This window comes from Carcharodon carcharias, chromosome 20, assembly GCF_017639515.1.
Source record: "Carcharodon carcharias isolate sCarCar2 chromosome 20, sCarCar2.pri, whole genome shotgun sequence".
In the NCBI taxonomy this organism is placed as follows: domain Eukaryota; kingdom Metazoa; phylum Chordata; class Chondrichthyes; order Lamniformes; family Lamnidae; genus Carcharodon; species Carcharodon carcharias.
The window spans coordinates 50847010-50867542 of NC_054486.1; the positions used below are offsets into that span (position 1 = coordinate 50847010).

General features: G+C 46.4%; 1 protein-coding gene across 2 annotated transcripts in view; it reads left to right on the top strand.

Annotated features, from left to right (window-relative positions):
• trappc6b (trafficking protein particle complex subunit 6B) overlaps window positions 1-20533 on the top strand; it is a 116079-nt gene that overhangs the window by 80867 nt on the left and 14679 nt on the right. The window contains exons 4-5 of one of the 2 annotated variants that reach the window (XM_041215102.1): window positions 5985-6068; window positions 18048-18146. In XM_041215102.1, coding sequence (XP_041071036.1) covers window positions 5985-6068; window positions 18048-18146 — 183 coding nt within the window. The remainder of the gene's footprint in view (window positions 1-5984; window positions 6069-18047; window positions 18147-20533) is intronic. The other variant, XM_041215103.1, reaches the window with a different exon arrangement.

The following is a 20533-nucleotide window of genomic DNA, read 5'->3' on the forward strand; positions in this document are numbered from 1 at the left end:
GCGAGCGAGAAAGTGGGAGGGGGGGAGGGAGGGAGCGAGAAAGTGGGAGGGAGGGAGCGAGAAAGTGGGAGGGAGGGAGGCAGCGAGAAAGTGGGAGGGAGGGAGGGAGGGAGCGAGAAAGTGGGAGGGAGGGAGGGAGGGAGCGAGAAAGTGGGAGGGAGGGAGCAAGCGAGAAAGTGGGAGGGAGGGAGGGAGAAAGTGGGAGGGAGGGAGGGGGGGAGAAAGTGGGAGGGAGGGAGGGAGGGAGAAAGTGGGAGGGAGGGAGGGAGCGATAAAGTGGGAGGGAGGGAGGGAGGGAGCGAAAAAGTGGGAGGGAGCGAGCGAGAAAGTGGGAGGGAGGGAGCGAGCGAGAAAGTGGGAGGGAGGGAAGGAGCGAGAAAGTGGGAGGGAGGGAAGGAGCGAGAAAGTGGGAGGGAGGGAGGGAGCGAAAAAGTGGGAGGGAGGGAGGGAGGGAGCAAGAAAGTGGGAGGGAGGGAGGGAGCGAGCGAGCAAGTGGGAGGGAGGGAGGGAGCGAGCGAGAAAGTGGGAGGGAGGGAGCGAGCGAGCAAGTGGGAGGGAGGGAGGGAGCGAGCGAGCAAGTGGGAGGGAGGGAGGGAGCGATCGAGAAAGTGGGAGGGAGGGTGGGAGCGAGCGAGAAAGTGGGAGGGAGGGGGGGAGGGAGCGAGAAAGTGGGAGGGAAGGAGGGAGCGAGAAAGTGGGAGGGAGGGAGGGAGCGAGAAAGTGGGAGGGAGGGAGGGAGCGAGAAAGTGGGAGGGAGGGAGGGAGCGAGAAAGTGGGAGGGAGGGAGCGAGAAAGTGGGACGGAGGGAGGGAGCGAGAAAGTGGGACGGAGGGAGGGAGCGAGAAAGTGGGAGGGAGGGAGGGAGCGAGAAAGTGGGAGGGAGGGAGGGAGCGAGTGAGAAAGTGGGAGGGAGGGAGGGAGCGAACGAGAAAGTGGGAGGGAGGGAGCAAGCGAGAAAGTGGGAGGGAGCGAGCGAGTAAGTGGGAGGGAGGGAGCGAGAAAGTGGGAGGGAGGGTGGGAGGGAGGGCGCGAGAAAGTGGGAGGGAGGGATGGAGGGAGCGAGAAAGTGGGAGGTAGGGAGGGAGGGAGCGAGAAAGTGGGAGGGAGGGAGGGAGGGAGCGAGAAAGTGGGAGGGAGGGAGCGAGCGAGAAAGTGGGAGGGAGGGAGCGAGCGAGAAAGTGGGAGGGAGGGAGCGAGCGAGAAAGTGGGAGGGAGGGAGAGAGCGAGCGAGAAAGTGGGAGGGAGGGAGAGAGCGAGCGAGAAAGTGGGAGGGAGGGAGGGAGCGAGCGAGAAAGTGGGAGGGAGGGAGGGAGCGAGAAAGTGGGAGGGAGGGAGGGAGCGAGAAAGTGAGAGGGAGGGAGGGAGCGAGAAAGTGAGAGGGAGGGAGGGAGCGAGAAAGTGGGAGGGAGGGAGGGAGCGAGAAAGTGGGAGGGAGGGAGGGAGCAAGAAAGTGGGAGGGAGTGAGCGAGAAAGTGGGAGGGAGGGAGGGAGCGAGCGAGCAAGTGGGAGGGAGGGAGGGAGCGATCGAGAAAGTGGGAGGGAGTGTGGGAGCGAGCGAGAAAGTGGGAGGGAGGGGGGGAGGGAGCGAGAAAGTGGGAGGGAAGGAGGGAGCGAGAAAGTGGGAGGGAGGGAGGGAGCGAGAAAGTGGGAGGGGGGGAGGGAGCGAGAAAGTGTGCGGAGGGGGGAGGGAGCGAGAAAGTGGGAGGGAGGAGGGAGGGAGCGAGAAAGTGGGAGGGAGGGAGGGAGCGAGCGGCGGCAGGGAGGGAGGGAGCGAGCGACGGCAGGGAGGGAGGGAGCGAGTGAGAAAGTGGCAGGGAGGGAGGGAGCGAGCGAGAAAGTGGGAGGGAGGGAGCGAGCGAGCGAGAAAGTGGGAGGGAGGGAGCGAGCGAGCGAGAAAGTTGGACGGAGGGAGAGAGCGAGAAAGTGGGAGGGAGGGAGCGAGAAAGTGGGAGGGAGGGAGGGAGCGAGAAAGTGGGAGGGAGGGATGGAGGGAGCGATAAAGTGGGAGGGAGGGAGGGAGGGAGTGAGAAAGTGGGAGGGAGCGAGCGAGCGAGAAAGTTGGACGGAGGGAGAGAGCGAGCGAGAAAGTGGGAGGGAGGGAGAGAGCGAGCGAGAAAGTGGGAGGGAGGGAGCGAGCGAGAAAGTGGGAGGGAGGGACGGAGCGAGCGAGAAAGTGGGAGGGCGGGAGGGAGCGAGAAAGTGGGAGGGAGGGAGTGAGGGAGCGAGAAAGTGGGAGCTAGGGAGAGAGTGAGCGAGAAAGTGGGAGGGAGGGAGAGAGTGAGCGAGAAAGTGGGAGGGAGGGAGAGAGTGAGCGAGAAAGTGGGAGGGAGAGAGTGAGCGAGAAAGTGGGAGGGAGGGAGTGAGCGAGCGAGAAAGTGGGAGGGAGGGAGTGAGCGAGCGAGAAAGTGGGAGGGAGGGAGGGAGCGAGCGAGAAAGTGGGAGGGAGGGAGGGAGCGAGCGAGAAAGTGGGAGGGAGGGAGAGAGCGAGCGAGAAAGTGGGAGGGAGGGAGAGAGCGAGCGAGAAAGTGGGAGGGAGGGAGAGAGCGAGCGAGAAAGTGGGAGGGAGGGAGAGAGCGAGCGAGAAAGTGGGAGGGAGGGAGAGAGTGAGCGAGAAAGTGGGAGGGAGGGAGAGAGTGAGCGAGAAAGTGGGAGGGAGGGAGAGAGTGAGCGAGAAAGTGGGAGGGAGGGAGAGAGTGAGCGAGAAAGTGGGAGGGAGGGAGAGAGTGAGCGAGAAAGTGGGAGGGAGGGAGAGAGTGAGCGAGAAAGTGGGAGGGAGGGAGAGAGTGAGCGAGAAAGTGGGAGGGAGGGAGAGAGTGAGCGAGAAAGTGGGAGGGAGGGAGAGAGTGAGCGAGAAAGTGGGAGGGAGGGAGGGAGATAGTGAGCGAGAAAGTGGGAGGGAGGGAGGGAGAGAGTGAGCGAGAAAGTGGGAGGGAGCGAGGGAGAGAGTGAGTGAGAAAGTGGGAGGGAGGGAGGGAGAGAGTGTGCGAGAAAGTGGGAGGGAGCGAGGGAGAGAGTGAGCGAGAAAGTGGGAGGGACGGAGGGAGAGAGTGAGCGAGAAAGTGGGAGTGACGGAGGGAGAGAGTGAGCGAGAAATTGGGAGGGAGGGATGGAGACGGCGAGAGCGGGCGAGCGGGATAAAGAGCGAGAGCGGGAGGGAGGGAGAGAGTGAGAGCAGGAGAGAGTGGGAGGGAGGGTGGGCGAGCGAGGGTATGGGAGGTAGAAAGCAGGAGGGTGGGAGAGCGGGATGGAAGGGGAAAGTGGGAGGGAGGGATTTCTTGTTGACTTTTATTTTGATGGCATCAGGTTATGCTCTTTCCCACAAGTTCTATCATTCTCTCTGTAACTAATTGATCAAGAATTTTCATAATTTTAAAGACCTCTTCTGGGTCACCTACTAAGGATACCTGGCTTGTTCATCCTTTCCTGATGTATTATTTACACATTTCTGTTATCATCTTTGTAAATCTTTTCTGCACCCTCTCAAGTAGCTCTATAATCTTCTTGAGAAACTATGGTTGAATTACTATTTTAAAATCCTTGTGGTTTGAGTACAGAGTCTATTGCTAGATTGTAATGGAAATTGTTACATTATTTTAAAGTGCATGTGCTAAATTTGGAAGTAATTAATGACAGCACTTGATCTGTAGAGGTGACAAAGGGGTGAATGGGGATTGCAGCCTTCTATAGGCTGATGTTGGGGTGCAGGCAGGTGGTAAGGAGATGTAAGTCGACAGTGTTTGGGCTGATTCAGCTGAGACTGAGGGGAATGGATTCTGTGGCATATGTCTGAATACCTGGACACAATGAAAAGTTTGAGGGGTTATGGAGAGGCAGAGCTGGGCGTTGTCAGTTGATCCCATTTTTTTCCCCAAGGGGCAACATACAGATGAGGAAGGGGTGGGGGGTGGCAAAGGATAGACCCTTTGGGGACTCAACATAACATTGAAAGGAAAGAAAGTATTGCTGGAGATGATCTAGCTACAGTTGGATAAGTTGCACTGGGATTTGTCGATTCACATGAAAGTACCTATGTAAATTTGTCATGCTGTATTTACACTACCTTACTAGTGGTGGCAATGCTGCATTTCCACTAGTAAGATGGTGTAGTTATTATGAATTTAAATCTGCAGTTTCTGTTATAAATGTGGATATAAGAATTTTAACTGGGGAAAAAGATGGCAGGGGTACACTCAGATGGAAGAGTTTTAAATTTTTTGATTTTCCACCCACCCCTCCCCCTCCCTCTACCCCATCTTGCTATGCCATATATTAAAAGTTTAAGTATTCTTGTACTACTTTTTAATTGCAGCTTTAAAAAAAAATGAAACCGCACTAATTTGAGCGACAAATTATGTAAATGTTGAATTCTTGAGACAAATTGATGAGGATCAAATTATTGCTATTTGAAGTTACTTTGCACCAGGAAACCACAGTGAGAAATGGATTGTACTTTTTTAAACAATGGAATATATGCTAATGGTGTTACCAGCAACCATTCAACTAGAATTCTTATTGTCTTTTCATAGTGCATTAATCTAAAATTTGTGACCTTGTGATCATTTTACTTGAATTGGAAAGAGACTTGCATTCATATGGTATCTTATTTCTTCCCTCAAATGCTTCAGCTTTAATGAATTTCTTTTGAAATGCAGTAATAATTATGCAGCCATAATGATCAACTAGACCACAAACAGTAAATGCACTGAGCAGAGTGACAACACAGTGAGGTGACTGACCAATTAGTTTTGTTTTTGGTGGATGAAGGAAGAAATGTGGGCTTGGACACAGAATTCCCTGCTCTTTTTTGAATATTGCCAGTGGAATTTGTTGTATCTCCCTGAATTATAGAAAGATGACCTCTGTTCAATTTCTCAAAGGATGGCACTTTCTGGTTATGCAGTTGTTAAAAACTAGAGATAAAACAAGATATATTTATATTTGTGGATGTTAGGAACAAGATATAGCTTTGAGTTTTATTTATTTTTTTATTTGTCTGTTAGAAGGGTGAAGCCTGGATTTTGTCTCTGTTTGGAGTTTTTGTGGTATGGAGCTGGCAAGTCCGGGGACCTGTTTGTTTACATGCATTTTTAGTGAGGTTTTATAACACTTGAAGTGAAGTGATGGGTTACCAAAGGATTAGTAGTTGAGGGAAATTTTTAAATAAAAAGTAGAGAAAAACTTGTTGCCTAGCAACAAGGGATCAGAGAGAGATCCGCAGAGATGCAGGGAGAGACCAGAAAAGCAGTTTTTAGTTTCACCTGGTATGAGTATTCCACAGAGTGAGGACAGAAAAGGTCTAAGACTCTCTCTAGCTGGAATTGATGCCGGACTGTTGAGGAACTCATGTATGGCTCTAAAGTTAAAGTAATAGTGAATTTAGAGTAAGTTTTCTGGATATCTCGAGGGAGATACCAATTGTGGAAGGACTTCTAGTGAATGTTAAGAAGTCTGCTGGAAAAGAACCCCCTTACAACTGAACCAGCTCTAACCTTGGTGTGGAAATAGTGGTACCTCTTCACTGGAGTGTTCAGTTTGTAAGGGTAGTTCTGGGATAAAAGGGATAGCATGAGTTTGAATCATTTTTCCCTTGGTGTCTGTGTTGAAATCTTTCCAACCTTGTTGTTGTCTCGTGTAATATATTCAATGTTTCTTGTTTAATTGATGTTTTATCTTTCTGTTAAAAAGTCAACAGCAGACTCCTGTGAATCTGTTTCAGTAAGTACCCTCCATGGTTTTAAAAAATAATAAGAAAAATTATGGTCTGTCAAGCCAGGTTCCATTCTGGGATCTGACTTGTCCAGCGATAACATTAGTTGGGATCATAACACAACACCCCGAGAACTGTGCTGGAGAGTCCGCCTAGTTTAATGTTATGTACTGGAGTTTTATGATAAAGTTTAGATTGAAATATACATATCATTTGACATAATATTATCCTTTTAATGTGTTATTACCTTGTTAATGCTTTCACATTAACTTTGCAGGGTATTTATGTGCTCCAAGATAATAAGTTCCGTCTCTTGACTCAGATGTCTGCAGGGAAGCAATACTTGGAACATGCACCCAAGGTATAACTTCTGGTTATCTTGAATAAGTAAAAGGGTCAATATGGACACACATTGATAATCTGGAAAGTGTAATGCTATATAATGCATCTAATGGAACACCATAAAGCTTTGAATCTGGGCTCATCAGTTGGAAATTTAATAGGTTTTTAATATTATGAAGCTTTTCCCTATCCACTATACTAAAACTGTTTTTTGGCTTCAGGAGTTGGTGCTATATAGGTTGATCAGTTTAAAACTCTCAGTTGAGAGTGAAGAGAGCATTTAGCAGGAGTTTATTTTATGCAGAATTGTTGGACCATGGAATGATTTGCATTATGGCAGAGACGATTGCATCTTTTAAACAGAAGTGCATGAATATTAGTAGTAGAGGAATGTACTGATCTATGGGAAGAAATATGGGCAAATGGGTTTTGTTTGCTTTCTAAGATGCCAGCACACACATGACAGATGATCTATGCTGAGGTTCCAAGGACCACTTTGATAATACTAGAACTGTGAAACATCCCAAAATTATCTTTGGCAGGGAAATTTTAGGCAAAGCATTTTGATAATTGGAAGATTTTTCACAGCTCAAAACATGTACAATATTGAAATCACATAATAGGCTTGATTGTAATTCCAGAATAGGAAGTGACAGCAAGGAATGTGTTCATTTGGGAGTGGCAACAGGCAGGTATGGCTGACTTTAATAGCAGTGTTTCATTAGCATGCAGTCTGCCAATATTCTAGACTAAAATACCTAGTAAGTTGGAAATCTAGCTGTTAAAATTGGGCAGCAAAGGAATTGTGTATGGTTCTCAGTACAAAGATAGTGCTGTTGGAAGGGAAACCTTGAATAAGGAAAGCCCAAAACTTCCCTGTGAGGCCCTGAAGAAGGTATTCCCTCCAATCCTGCAACTACCACATAGGCCAGTTGAAGAGGAGAAGTTACAATCCCCAATCACACAGCGACCACAGAGACTCAGGCTTCCTTTAACCAGTTTTGTTCAAGCATATGCAAGGGAGCCACTATCATTCCTCAGAATGAAGACCCAGCTCCCAGACTGATTACATTTCATTACTTTTGTACTTTTTCTTATCATAATACATTTGAGTACATTTGAATACATCCAATCGGTAACCGACACACCGGTCCCATGCTAACACTATCCTGTTGAGTACATAAACATGTGATTTTGCTAACCAGTTATTCTAACGGATGTATACATAATTATATTATCCAAAGTTCTCACAGCTCAAGACTGTTTGTGTTTCATCAAAGCCGCCTCTTTGTCCATTGTATGTCTTTCCATATCTAAGCTAAAACTATCTGCCCCTTCCCTATCTGAGAGGGTACACTTAATCTAACTTCTTGCCATGTTTTATCTGCAGTCTAGCTCTCAAGACTTTACCACATCATTGCACCACTTGAATTGTCCTGCCTATTACTGGACATTAGCTCATCTCTTGACTTCTGTGTAAATCACACAAAAACTCGAAGCCTCTTTGCATGCAATGTCCATCTGCTTATCCTCAACTGTTAATGTGTTTAGCATCAATGGCTGCCTGGAGATTTTAAGTATGTTCAGCAAATTCTTACTGTGTTCTCTTTTCTTAATATATATATTTAATTCCCCCCTAACAGATAGTGCTGTTGGAAGGGAAACCTTGAACAAGGAAAGTCCAAAACTTTCCTGTGAGACCCAGAGGAGTACCCCTGCAAGGAAATTAAAAAAAAAAACTACTTTGCTCTTGTAGCTCTGGCTGCTGTTCCCAGCAGGTTTCCTCCAGTGGTGAAGCCACAGCTTCTCCCACTCAGGCCTCACGTTAAATTGGCAGATCAGACCCTGGTGATGCCATTGGGGCATATTTACAGAGGACTGTGCATGATCCAAGCATTCATCATTCTTTGAATAAAGAAACTGTTCCTGACATCTGTTTTAACATTAATTAATTGATAATTTAAATTTGTCTTTTAGCTTACTTTTGGAGTAATATTCTGGTTTAATCAATACTTTTGATACTAACATATATACCTTTTTTGTATTTATAAATGTCTACTCAAGCTGAATAATGTATATTAAGTTTTTTGATTCTAGATGCTGTTTCTTACAGTTCAGGTGTCATTTCTATTAGACAAATTTCCATTGGACTTTTCTAAAATAAATGAAAGAAAATATATTGTATGCTACATAATATAATGCTCCTTTTTTTTTAAAAAAACCTTATTGAAACATATAAGATTCTTAGGGGCCTTGACAGGGAAGCTGCTGAGAGGTTGTTTCCCCTTGTGGGAGAGTCTAGGACCAGAGGGCATAATCTCAGAGTAAGGGGTTGCCCGTTTAAAACAGAGATGAGGGTAGTTAACCTGTGGAATTATTTACCGCGGAGGGCTGTAGAAGCTGGGTTGTTAAGTATATTCAAGGCAGAGATAAACAGATTTTTAATCAGTAAGGAAATCAAGTGTCATGGGGAAAAGGCAGGAAAATGGAGTTAAGGATTATCAGATCAGCCATGATCTCATTGAATGTCAGAACAGTCTTGATGGACCAAATGGCCTACTTCTGCTCCTAAGTCTTATGGTCCTACATTTTTTTTCCCAATATTTTTTTTCACTTTTCTTTCCAATATTTAAATTAACTATGGCACCTGAGGGTATCCAGAATGCTTTATGATCCCAGAAATGCAGAAAACAATAAGAATGATCATAGAAATGAATATTATAAAAGTACCAGATTCCTTTATATAAACATGCACAACATTTGAGATGATTAAATGGATAAACTGAATTGATCATGATTAATGGTGTCCATCTTTTGTTCCACATTTTTGTTCTCCCAACAATTACTTATTGAATGATGTAGCTTAGAAATCCCAAGAACATATATTATTGTGCTGGAGCATCTAGATACTTGACTTTAATTTGTCTTCAAAGTAAATATATTGCATGTAGTAGGAGCTATTTTTGGGCAAATGTGTTAGTTTGCCTCCTTAATCTATTTCATAACCAGAACATCATGCTTAAAATATAAATAGGGCTTGCTGTTTGCCCTTCAACTAGCTACCTAATTGAAAATAGCTATTTGTTTTCTAATAGATATGAAAGATTTTCTCAGTCTTTCTTCTTTGGTATGTATATTGGAAATGCAGGATTTCCACTTCAATACGTTTGAAATGTTAAAATGAATGTTTTGCCAACTATATTGCGATTAAGTTTCTGCTAGGTTGCAGTTTCTGGTGCTATTTTGCCCAAAATGGGTTGCACCAGTGCAAATGATTGAGGAATTTCAAACAGACAATGCCCAGGACAAATTTAGCTTTTATGATCTTTTACACAAGTTTAAAAAGCATCTCACTGGAAACTGGAAAACTGGCTATCCCCTAAATTGAATTAATCACCGTGTCAAATTTCCGCTAATTGTCTCAATTTCTGGTAATAGACTGTCCACCAATATTCATTACAAGCCTACTGACTCCCACAGCTACCTTGACTACAGCTCCTCACACCCAGCTTCATGTAAGGACTGCATCCCATTCTCTCAGTTCTTTTGCCTCCGTCGCATCTGTTCTGATGATGCCACTTTCAAAAACAGTTTCTCTGACATGTCCTCCTTCTTCCTTAACCAAGGTTTTCCACCCACGGTGGTTGACAGGGCCCTCAAATGTGTCTGGCCCATCTCCCGCACATCCGCCCTCACACCTTGCTCTCCCTCCCAGAGCCATGATAGGGTCCCCCTTGTCCTCACTTATCACCCTACCAGCCTCCGCGTTCAAAGGATCATCCTCCGCCGTTTCCGCCAACTCCAGCATGATGCCACTACCAAACACATCTTCCCTTCACCCCCCCCGGTGGCTTTCCGCAGGGATCGTTCCCTCCAGGGCACCCTGGTCCACTCCTCCGTCACCCCCTACACTTCAACCCCCTCCCACGCCACCTTCCCATATAACCGCAGAAGGTGAAACACCTACCCCTTTACTTCCCCAGTCCTCACCATCCAAGGGCCCAAACACTCCTTTCAAGTGAAGCAGCACTTCACTTGCACTTCCCTTAATTTAGTCTACTGTATTTGCTGCTTCCAATGTGGTCTCCTCTACATTGGAGAGACCAAATGCAGACTGGGTGACCGCTTTGTGAAACGCCTTCAGTCTGCAAGCATGACCCAGACCTCCCTGTCGCTTGCCATTTCAACACTCCACCCTGCTCTTGTGCCCACATGTCTGTCTGTGGCCTGCTGCAATGTTCCAGTGAAGCTCAACGCAAACTGGAGGAACAGCACCTCATCTTCTGACTAGGCACTTTGCAGCTTTCCGGACTTAATATTGAGTTTAACAATTTCAGATCATGAACTTTCTCCTCCATCCCCACCCCCTTTTCCCAATAATTTATAATTTTTTTTATTATAATTATTTTTTTTACACACTTTTTTCTTTTCCCTCCTATTTTTAAATTTATTTCGATCTATTGTTTCATCTCCACCTTTTAGCCTATTTCGATCCCTTCCCCCCACCCCACCCGCACTAGGGCCATCTGCCACTAGCTTGTGCACATCTTTTAGATAATACCACCACCGTCAACACTCCTTTGTCCTTTTGTCTATGACATATTTGGCAATCTCTTCTTGGCCTCCACCTATCACTGGCCCCCTAGCGACCTCTCCTGTCTGACCCCCTTCTTCCAACTTATATTTCATCTCATTTCTATATGTCTTAGTTCTGATGAAGGGTCATCTAGACTCGAAACATCAACTGTGTCCTTCTCCACAGATATTGTCAGACCTGCTGAGTTTTTCCAGGTATTTTTGTTTTTGTTTTTATCCTAGATTTCCAGCATCCGCAGTATTTTGCTTTTACCTTTCCGCTAATTGTGCCTGTTTGTGGGCTTTTGAGCAAGCATTTAAAATTAAGGGTTTTTTAGGCACAAGGACACTAATAGGCATCTTTTAAAACTTTGTAATTTCTGTGAAACTGACTATTGTACACCAATGAAACTAAGAAATGGTTTTATTTCAAAATCTGTTTACCTATAGGTAGTGGACTAGGCACTGATTAATAAAGATTATTTTTTGTGATAAAACCCAATTTCAGTTGCATTAATACTGGAATTTGCATTTGTAATGGGAGAGAAACAGCATTTGTTATCATTACTAGTAAAACTAACAGCAATTTTTGGCTTTTGCACTTGCGCAATTGAACATGGAAACACAGAAGTTGCTGTCACTGATGTCCCACTGTGCTGTTGCAGTCTTTGCAGATACAGTCAGCTCAGAATTAGTGACTTGGCATGAACTTGAACTTTTTGTACACTATCCTCGCTGTAAAAACCATTGAAAATATTAAATCTTGTTGAATGAGGTGTTACTGATTTTATAATGGCATACAAATTAATGATTAGAAGTCTGGAGTGTTATTCCTTCCACTCCATGATAATTCCTTAGATTTTTAAAAGAAAAAATATTTTTTAAAGTTTAATATTTCATCTTGCATCTTGATCTCATGTGTACGTCCTAATTTTTATTTCACTCTCTGTAAAATGATTTATATTAATCAGTACTTTTTAACTTCCTAGTTTGCAGTTGAAGAATCTTTCAATCTGATTGGATGTTCAGTCTGCTTGTTGATTTCAATGTTCCTGTCAAAGATTCCCTATAGATGGTTCCTGAATGAAATTGATGTCATAATAGGGAAAATAGGCACCACAGAGCCTGTTAAATCTTTGCAGGTAGCTTTCTTTAACGTCAACGACAAGTGCCATCGGGGCTGCACCGCCATTTTGCACGGGCAGGTCAATTAAGGCCTGCCCAGCACATTTCCGACTCCTGTGAATAGCAAGAGTGTGCAGGCTGCAGCGGGCATGCACAGACCGCTGAGTCCAATGGTGACCCGGCAGTCTGTTTAAAGGAAGGGCTGGCAGCCTCCTGCAGGTTGCTCACAATGGCCACATCCAGGTCACACCGCAGAGTGTCTGCTGAGCAGGGCATGCTGGAGGGAAGGGGAGACGAGCAGGGCAGGCTGCAGGGTCTGCCACAGAAGCAGGGCAGGCTGCAGGGTAGGCCAGCGGGGGGCTAATGTGCCCCTTGCTTTTCTGATGACTGTCTTGCTGCCCTCCTCGAGGAGATGGCAGCACAGTGGGAGGTGTTGGTTCCCCCAGGATGGGAGGAGGAGGCCCCCCCACATGACCAAATGTGCCTGGGAGGAGGTGGCGGATGTGGTGAGCTCCCGTGACGTTGTGCGGCGCATCTGGATCCAGTGCCGTAAGCGCTTCAACCCTTTGTTACGCTCTGGCAGGGTGAGTACCATGTTGGCATTGGGCATTTAACCCAGCAGGTAGCCTTAGTCTTTGAGGACCCCCCCACCCCACCCTTCCTGCCTCCCCAAGTGTTACTGTCATGACTACATTGAATCATAGGCATTTCTCATACACTGGGTGGGGCAAGCAGATAGTGCCCATGCTTATATCAGCCTTAGTGATTCATGAGAAGATGAGTTCTCCCCTGCACATGACTAGTCTGGGGGCAACCTGCAGGAGATGCAGCTAGGCGCATACTCAGAACTCCAATACATGTCCAATTCATGGTGATGAGATTGTGGAATGGGAGCCTCAATGTCTCGTGGCCAAGAGCCATCTGCTGCCCTCGACGCTGCACATAGTTGCGCCTCCTTGCTATGGGAGCTAAGACCATGTGTTTCCTAAAGTGATGGATGCAGCATGTGCCCGAGGTGGCCTTGGTGGTGGGGGGGTGGGGGGTTGGGAGCAGGTGTACTATCTTTGTGTGACTGATCAGCAGTAGCGGGGAGAGGAGGCACTGGAGGCCTGATATGGGTCACTGTGGTTGGGGTGCGCGTGCAGAGTCCATGTGCGATTAGCTGCAATGAATGGTCTTCACTGTTTTTCAGGAGAAGAATGCTCACAATGTTTGTGAGTGTTCACGGACTGGAGGTGGCCAGACCCAGCTGATCATTTTAGGCCATTTCGAGCAGGAGGCCCTGGAGCTTGAGAGGCACCATGTGCCCAAGTCCACTGGTGTCGGTGAGGCTGGGGTGGAACGGCCAGGTATTTGAGGTCGACAGTGACATCTACTCTGTCCTCCCACCATCCATAGCATTGATGATTATTGTAATTGTAGCAACATTGCTCATTCACAGACTGATGGAGTCAGAGGTGTGGATCATAGACAAATGTCCCTTGGCCCTTTGAAGATGCCCGTGTCAAGCACCTTCCAAAGTCGCCTTATCCCATTTCCCACCACTATCCTCATGGCCTTGAATGCCATGGCATCGCTACAGCACATCCAAATACTTATTACAAGTTAGGAGGGTTTCTGCGTCCACCACCCGTTCAGGTAGTGCATCCCACATTCCCAACACACTCTGTATGCACAAGCTGTTCCTCATATCACCTGTCAACCTCATGCCCCTTAACTTAAATCAATTCTACCTGGTTACTCATCTCTCCACCAAGGGGAAAAGTTATTTTCTGTCGACCCTATCTACGCCCTTCATAATTGTTGAAACCTCAATAATGTCACCCCTCAATCTCCTTTGCTCCTGGGGAAATAACCCCAGTCTATGCTATGTCTCCTCATAAGTCAAACTCTCCAGCCCACCCAACATCCTGGTTAACGACCTCTGGACTCTCTCCACTCCAATCACATCCCTTCCTTGAAACGCATATCACAACTGCATGCAGAACTATAGCTGTGGCCTAGGCAACGTTTTCTGCACTTGCAATATGACCTCCCTGTTCCTATATTCTATTCCTCGGCTAATGAAGGCAAGTATGGCATTTACCTTTTCAAACGCCATATGTACCTGTCCCACTACCTTAACGGGCCTGTCGACATGCCCAGCAAGGTTCCTCTGATCCTCCTTAGTTTCCACGGTTATACCATTCCTCATGTATTCCCTTACCTTGTTTCTCCTGCCCAAGTGCACCACTTATCCACATAACATTCCATTTGGCATTCCTTAGGCCATCTGACCAGCCCGTCTGTATCCGTCTGTAATGTAAGGGTATCCTCCTGACTATATTCGTGTCCATAGGTTCTGGAAGGTTGAGCGTATAATGAGCCAGGGGGAAAGGGATGAAGTGTGTCACTGTGTGCACGATAACTGATCCACTGTCCTTGTTGTTAATTTCAACATCATCAGAGCCTGTCTGCCAGGAGGAATTCCAGATGCCCCCTCTCACACCTGAGGGCCCTCAGCTGTCACCTGCGTCACACTATTTCTGCGAGGCAGGCACCAGCGCAGATACTAGCACCTTGGTGGGCATTGTGACATCAGCTAGTGTCCCGGGGCACAGAGGAGAGGGCACTTTACAATCGCTGGAGGAGCTGGCAGAGACAGAGGATGCTGATGGCACCAGTAGTCGGAAGACTGCAGGGAACCAGGCACATGCTCAGTCGGTATGTAATGATGTGCCTCTAGAGTTGTCTGCAATGCAGCAGCTGCAGGAAATGCGGCTGCGTGTGTGGGAGCATTTGGGAGTGTTGCATGAGACTATGCTTCACTTGGTGTCCATGATGGAGGAGTCCACACGGAACATCACTGATGCATTGAGCCTCATGGCGGAGCGTCATGCTTCCTCCATGGAGAGAATGGCGACTCTCGTGGAGAGGGGCCTCCAGGAGAAAAAGCAGGTTCTCCTGGGGTTACACTTGGACCCGCAAATCCTCACAGCACCAGTGGCCACAGCTAGTCGTTGCCAATGTGGGAGATGGTGTGGGCTTCAAGCTTCCCAGTTCATTGCCCATCGATCGACGGTGAGCAGGGAGGTCCGGGGCGACTCACATCAGTGGAGCAGCTGCCTGTCGTATCTGCGGGCTCCTCTCAGGGCGCGCTGGATGAGGGCAACAGCTGCACCGCCCCTCTCCCAGTGACCACTTCATCGGGTGAAGCTGCGACGACTGGGAAGATGCCAGCTGTGGACCAGGCAGATCTCTCCTAGACGGGGCCAGCACAGGCTCCACTGGCCAAGGTCATTGAGACCAACAGGATAGCAGAGTCAGCAGGCTGTCTCAGATGCCACTCCAAGCAATGGGGTGGCACCAAGACGTAGCACCCATAAACGTAAGCATAAGGCACTATAGGCACACCACTGCCTAAGGGTTTCTCACTGGTGCTTTTGTGTTGGCCTGAGATTAGGGACTTATTATTTGTTTATGCTTGAAAAACGTTTTGTTTTGACTTTGTGTGACCTTCTGATGGTGAAAATTAAAACCTGATGTGTTACCATGGCTGAGGATGGCTCCTTTGTTCTGCACTTGTATGATTTACATACATGTCATGAGTGTTTGAGTGGACATTGAAGATTACGTCCAAAGCCCTTCGTTGTAACTGATGACCTGTCAGATTTAGCACTTAAATTCCGAGTATGGAAGCGCCAAGCAAGGCTGGTCCTGCTGATCCAGTTGTGTGGAGCTAGCTAAAGGTCCACATGATTAAAGTCTCCCGGGTACTGGAGTGCACCCCCTGAGCGGTCCAGGCATTGGAAGCGCATCTTGAGAAGACTGATGGCTCTCTCCACCACAGCCTTTGTGGAGCCGTGGCTCCTTTGTAGTGCTGCTCAGCTTCTGATAATGGATGGCGGAGAGACGTCATGAGCCACCTTCTGACAGGATGTCCCTTGTCACCCAGCAGCCATCCATTAAGCCGAGCAAGAGCACTGAAGAGCCCTGGCACCTGAGAATGTCTGAGGATGTAGGTGTCGTGGGAGCTGCCTGGGTACCTTCCACACACTTGTATAATCAGCATCCTGTGATCACACACTATCTGCACATTTATGGAGTGGAATCCCTTCCTGTTGATGAAGGCACCGGGTTCGCCTGCTGGCGCCTTGATGGCCACATGTGTGCAGTCTATTGTACCCTGGACGCGGGGGAAGCCAGCAATGGCCACGAAGCCTCTGACTCGCTGTGTCTGGCTTGCCTTGTCCCAGCAGAAGGTCAATGCATGCCTGAACAGAGTGTATGTGACCTGCTTGACACGTGTAGACAGCTGATTGGGAGATAGCACAAAAATCACCCACCGAGCCCTGAAAGGAGCCAGAGGCATAGAAGTTGATGGCAACTGTGAGCTTCAGAGCCGCTGTCATGGGGTGTCCACCCACACAGTTAGGAGAGATCTCAGGGCCAATCATCTGACAGATGTAGTTGACTGTCTCCCTTGACAGTCGGAGCCTCCTTCAGCACTGCACCTCAGCCATATTGAGGTAGCTGCTTCGCCGCCTGTATACCCTGGCAGCAGGATAGTGGCATCTTCTGCGGCCCCTTCCACCTTGGACTACCTCTCGGCCCAGCGCCCCTTGTGCCTGCACCTGGCCTCCCAAAGATGGCTCCCCTGGAGGCTGATTGTCCGCTCCTGGCCTCCTCCTTATTCTAGCTCTCCCTTGCTCCTCAGAGGAGCTGCCTCCAGTGGACATGTCAGAACTCATACTCAGGCTAAAGGGAGGCCTCCGGAAAGCTGCAGGCCCGATAAAGATTCCTGACTGAAGAGTGCTGACCTGAAGGTTCAAAGTACACAGAAAGCTGCTGAAATTCATTCTGAACTGCTACAGATCACAGACAAGTTTAAAAATCTTTCTGCAATAAATACTCAGACTAGATTGACAACCCCACGGAGCCCTCTTATCCCGCCCCTGGATGAGTTTGATTAAAAAGTCTCTTACCCGCCTGCCCGTTACGCCTGTGCACCGACCCGAAGACCGCACAGGCGCCTGAAAATTGGTGTTGATTTGCCAATTTAAAGGTCTTAACTAGCTTGTTAATTAATGGCGGGCGTGTGTCGAACTTCATCGCGTGCCTGCTCAGTAAAATATCGCGATGGCGCGCAGTGATGTCGGGATGCTCGCCCGACGTCACTGCGAATCATTTTATGCGCTGACGTGTGGGGCTTGTCCCCCGCACGTCAAGCAGAAAATTCTGCCCCAAGTGTCTTTGGACCTCCACTGTTTCTAGCCTTCCCCCATTTAGAAAGAAACCTGATCTAGCTGCCTTGATTCCCAGGCTGATCTTACATTTGCCTACGTTAAAATTCATTTTCCAGTTTTGCTCATTTACTTAATGATTAATAGCTCTTTGTAATTTTATGCTTCTATCTACACTGCTTGCAATGCTTTCTAACTTTGTGTCATTGGATGAGTGACCCTATCCCATCAACAACAACTTATATTTATAGGGTATCTTTAACGCAATGAAACATCCGAAGGTGCTTCACAAGAGTATTATAAATACAAATGCGACACTGAGTCAGATAACATATTGGCTCAGAACTTCTGGTCAGCAGTGGAGGGGGTATGCCGGCCGCTGACTGTTATTTAAACTGCCCACTTAGCATTTTATGCTGGAGCCTTTGGACTTTCTGGTCCTGATTCCAGCTTAGATCTATCGACGAACAGAGTGGGGAGGCCTAGTGCTGAAGTGTAAGTAAAGCGAAGTCATGTCCCGTTTGCTGTCATGAGCTGAAGGCACACCCCCTTAAAGTCTATCTTCATTTGCTTACATTGATTTTAATTAGACCTGTCAACCTCCAAAACTGCACAGCCTCAACCCCCTGACAATGTTCACTGCCTCCCAGGCTTTGCAACTGCTAGGAGATGCTCTTAAATAAATTTGTGTAAAAACCAGGATAAGGATAGGGCAAACAGCCCAAGTCTCCAAGATTCTGGCCATGTAATCCCACTTTTGGAGGGAATTGCAGATTAGTTTGAGCAGGGTAAAACCAGCAAGCAGAAGTTTAAAACAAAAAATGCTGGAAAAACTCAGCAGGTCTGACAGCATCTGTGGAGAGAAAGACAGAGTTAACATTTCGAGTCCGTATGATTCTTCTTTAGAGTCATACGGACTCAAAACGTTAATTCTGTCTTTCCACCGATGCTGTCAGACCTGCTGAGTTTTTTCAGCATTTTTTGTTTTTGCTTCAGATTTCCAGCATCCACGGTATTTTGCCTTTAGTAGAAGTTTAAACTTCCCACGTAATGTGTGTGTGTTGGGACTTCCTCAGGGTTCCGAGGCGTATCAACATCTTAAGTTGTCATTTGCCAATCCCAACACCAGAAGATTCAGGCCAACAGGTCAGAAGATCAAAACCTTGACTAAAGAGGTAGGCTTTAAACTATCTTTACCTCTTAAAGAGGAAAGTGAGGTAGTGAGCTAGAAAAATGTAGGGAGGAATTACAGAGCTTAGGGCCCAGATAGCAGAACGCACAGTCACCAGAGGCAGAGCGATTAAAATCAGGGATGCTTCAGAGGCCAAAATTAGATGTGTAGATATCTTGGAGGGTTGTGGAGCTGGAGCAGATTACAGAGATGGGTGGGGTGAAACCAAGGTGGGATTTGAAAATAGGATGACAATTTATAATCAAAGCATCACTTGACCATGAGTGTAGATCAGTAAGCACAGGGGTAATAGATGAATGGGACTTGGTGTGAGTAAGGACATGAGCAGCAGTTTTGAACCACCTCAAATTTACAGGCAGTAAAATATGGGAGTCTAACCAACACTGCATTGAAAGAGTCCGGTCTGGAGGTAACAAAAGTATGAATGAGGGTTTCAGCATCAAGGAGCTGAGGTGGGGATGGAATTGGGTAATGTTAGAGGTGGAAATAGGCAGTCTTAGTGATGGTGCAGATTTGTGGTTGGAAGCCTAGCTTCTGGTTGATTAGCAACTATGATTGCAAATAATTTGTTTCAGCTTCAGACAGTTGCAGGGTGATGGATAGACTTGGTGGCTGGGGGAATGATGTTTGTAGCAGGGTCTGGAGACAATGACTTCAGTCTTTCCACGATTGAAGGAAATTTCTGTTCATTCAGTACAATTATTTGTTAAGCAGTTTGATCATTTGGAGACTGGAGGAATCGAGAGAGGTGGTGCAGTTGGGCATTATCAACATACATGTGAAAACATGCTGTGCTTTTGGATGATGTCGTATGTAGATGGAAAATAGAAGGGGGACAGGGTCAAATCTGAAACACCAGGCATGACAGAATGGGAAGAGAAACCATTGCAAGTGATACTTTTGTTGCGACTGGATAGATAAGAATGGAACCAGGTGAGAGCAGTCTCAATCAGCTGGACAGCATTCGAGGAGGATTGTGTGGTCAACTGTGTCAAAGGTTGTAGACAGGTCAAGAAGGACGAGGAAGGATGGTTTACCTCCTCCTGTGCTCTGAAATTCAGTGGCAATAATGATAAATAAAGAAAAGACCTGTGGAAAAGAATGCACTGAAGGCTTTTAAAATGTAGCAACTTAGTTGATGAATGCAGGAACATGTTCAAAAATAGAAGGGAAATGGTTAAGAATGTTGAGTTAAACATAATTTGAAGTCTAACTGTATTAGCGTTGGTTAATCTCAAAAATAACCTGACATTTAATGTAAACCTGCTAAAACACTCTCTAGTTCCTAATTCTATAGGGATTTGAGTTATGCAGACTTTGTATCAAGGAAGTAACTGAAAAGTAACCATGCAAACCTTGCATTGGGTTAAATGTTTTGAATGAGTTTCATTCTTTCTTTGATTTTCAACAGTGCCTAGACCACTTCCCTTGAATGCAATCAATTAAATTTGCAATGTACGCATCTTGAATTCTGGCTACAGAGCCAAACCGATGAAAATACTTTTAAGTAGGTAATAAAGATTGTTGTTTTCCTAAATATGAAAAAAATTAACATTTTAGTCACAACTGCTTTACAGAATAAAATAATTCATTGCAGTAGGATAGCTAATTTCCTCTGCAAAAATACATTAGTTCCTCACTGCACTTCAGTGATCACTATCGATCACTTCAGAGCATGCTTTATATATTTTCTCTAACTGCAACAATAAGTTGAGTGGAAATACTCAAAAGGTCTGGCAGCATTCATGGGGAGAAAGAGTTGACATTTCAAGTCAATGACTTTTCTTTAGAACTGAGCAAAGACAGAAATGTAACAGGTTTTAAGCAAGTGAAAACAGAGAGAAAGAAAAGTTCTTCCTCCCCCCCTCCACTTTCACTTGCTCAAAACCTATTACATTTCTATCTTTCCTTAGTTCTGATGACAGATTATGGACCTGAAACGTTAACTCTGTTTCTCCCCATAGTTGCTGCCTGACCTGCTGAGTATTTCTAGCATTTCCTGTTTTTATCTCAGATTTCCAGCATCTGCAGTATTTTACTTTTGAATAATTTGAGTGGTACTGGTACAGAAACATAATTGAATCCTGAAGAATTCAATAATTTATAGTGTATTTATTTTAAGTTAATGACCCACATAATATTCATAATTTGAACTGTGGACACAGCTGAGTGAACTGCTAATCAGAGTAGCTTGCTAAACAGAATGATAATAGGAATTTCGTGAGAGAATTCACTAGTAAGTAGTGCAGATAATGTGTTCAAATTTAATTCAGTTTTCTTCCTCTAAAACTGCAAATCAGCAGCAATTAACAGTCAGTCCTCTGTAAGTGGGTCTCTGACTAGGTGTTAGTTATTGTGGCTGGCAGTTTT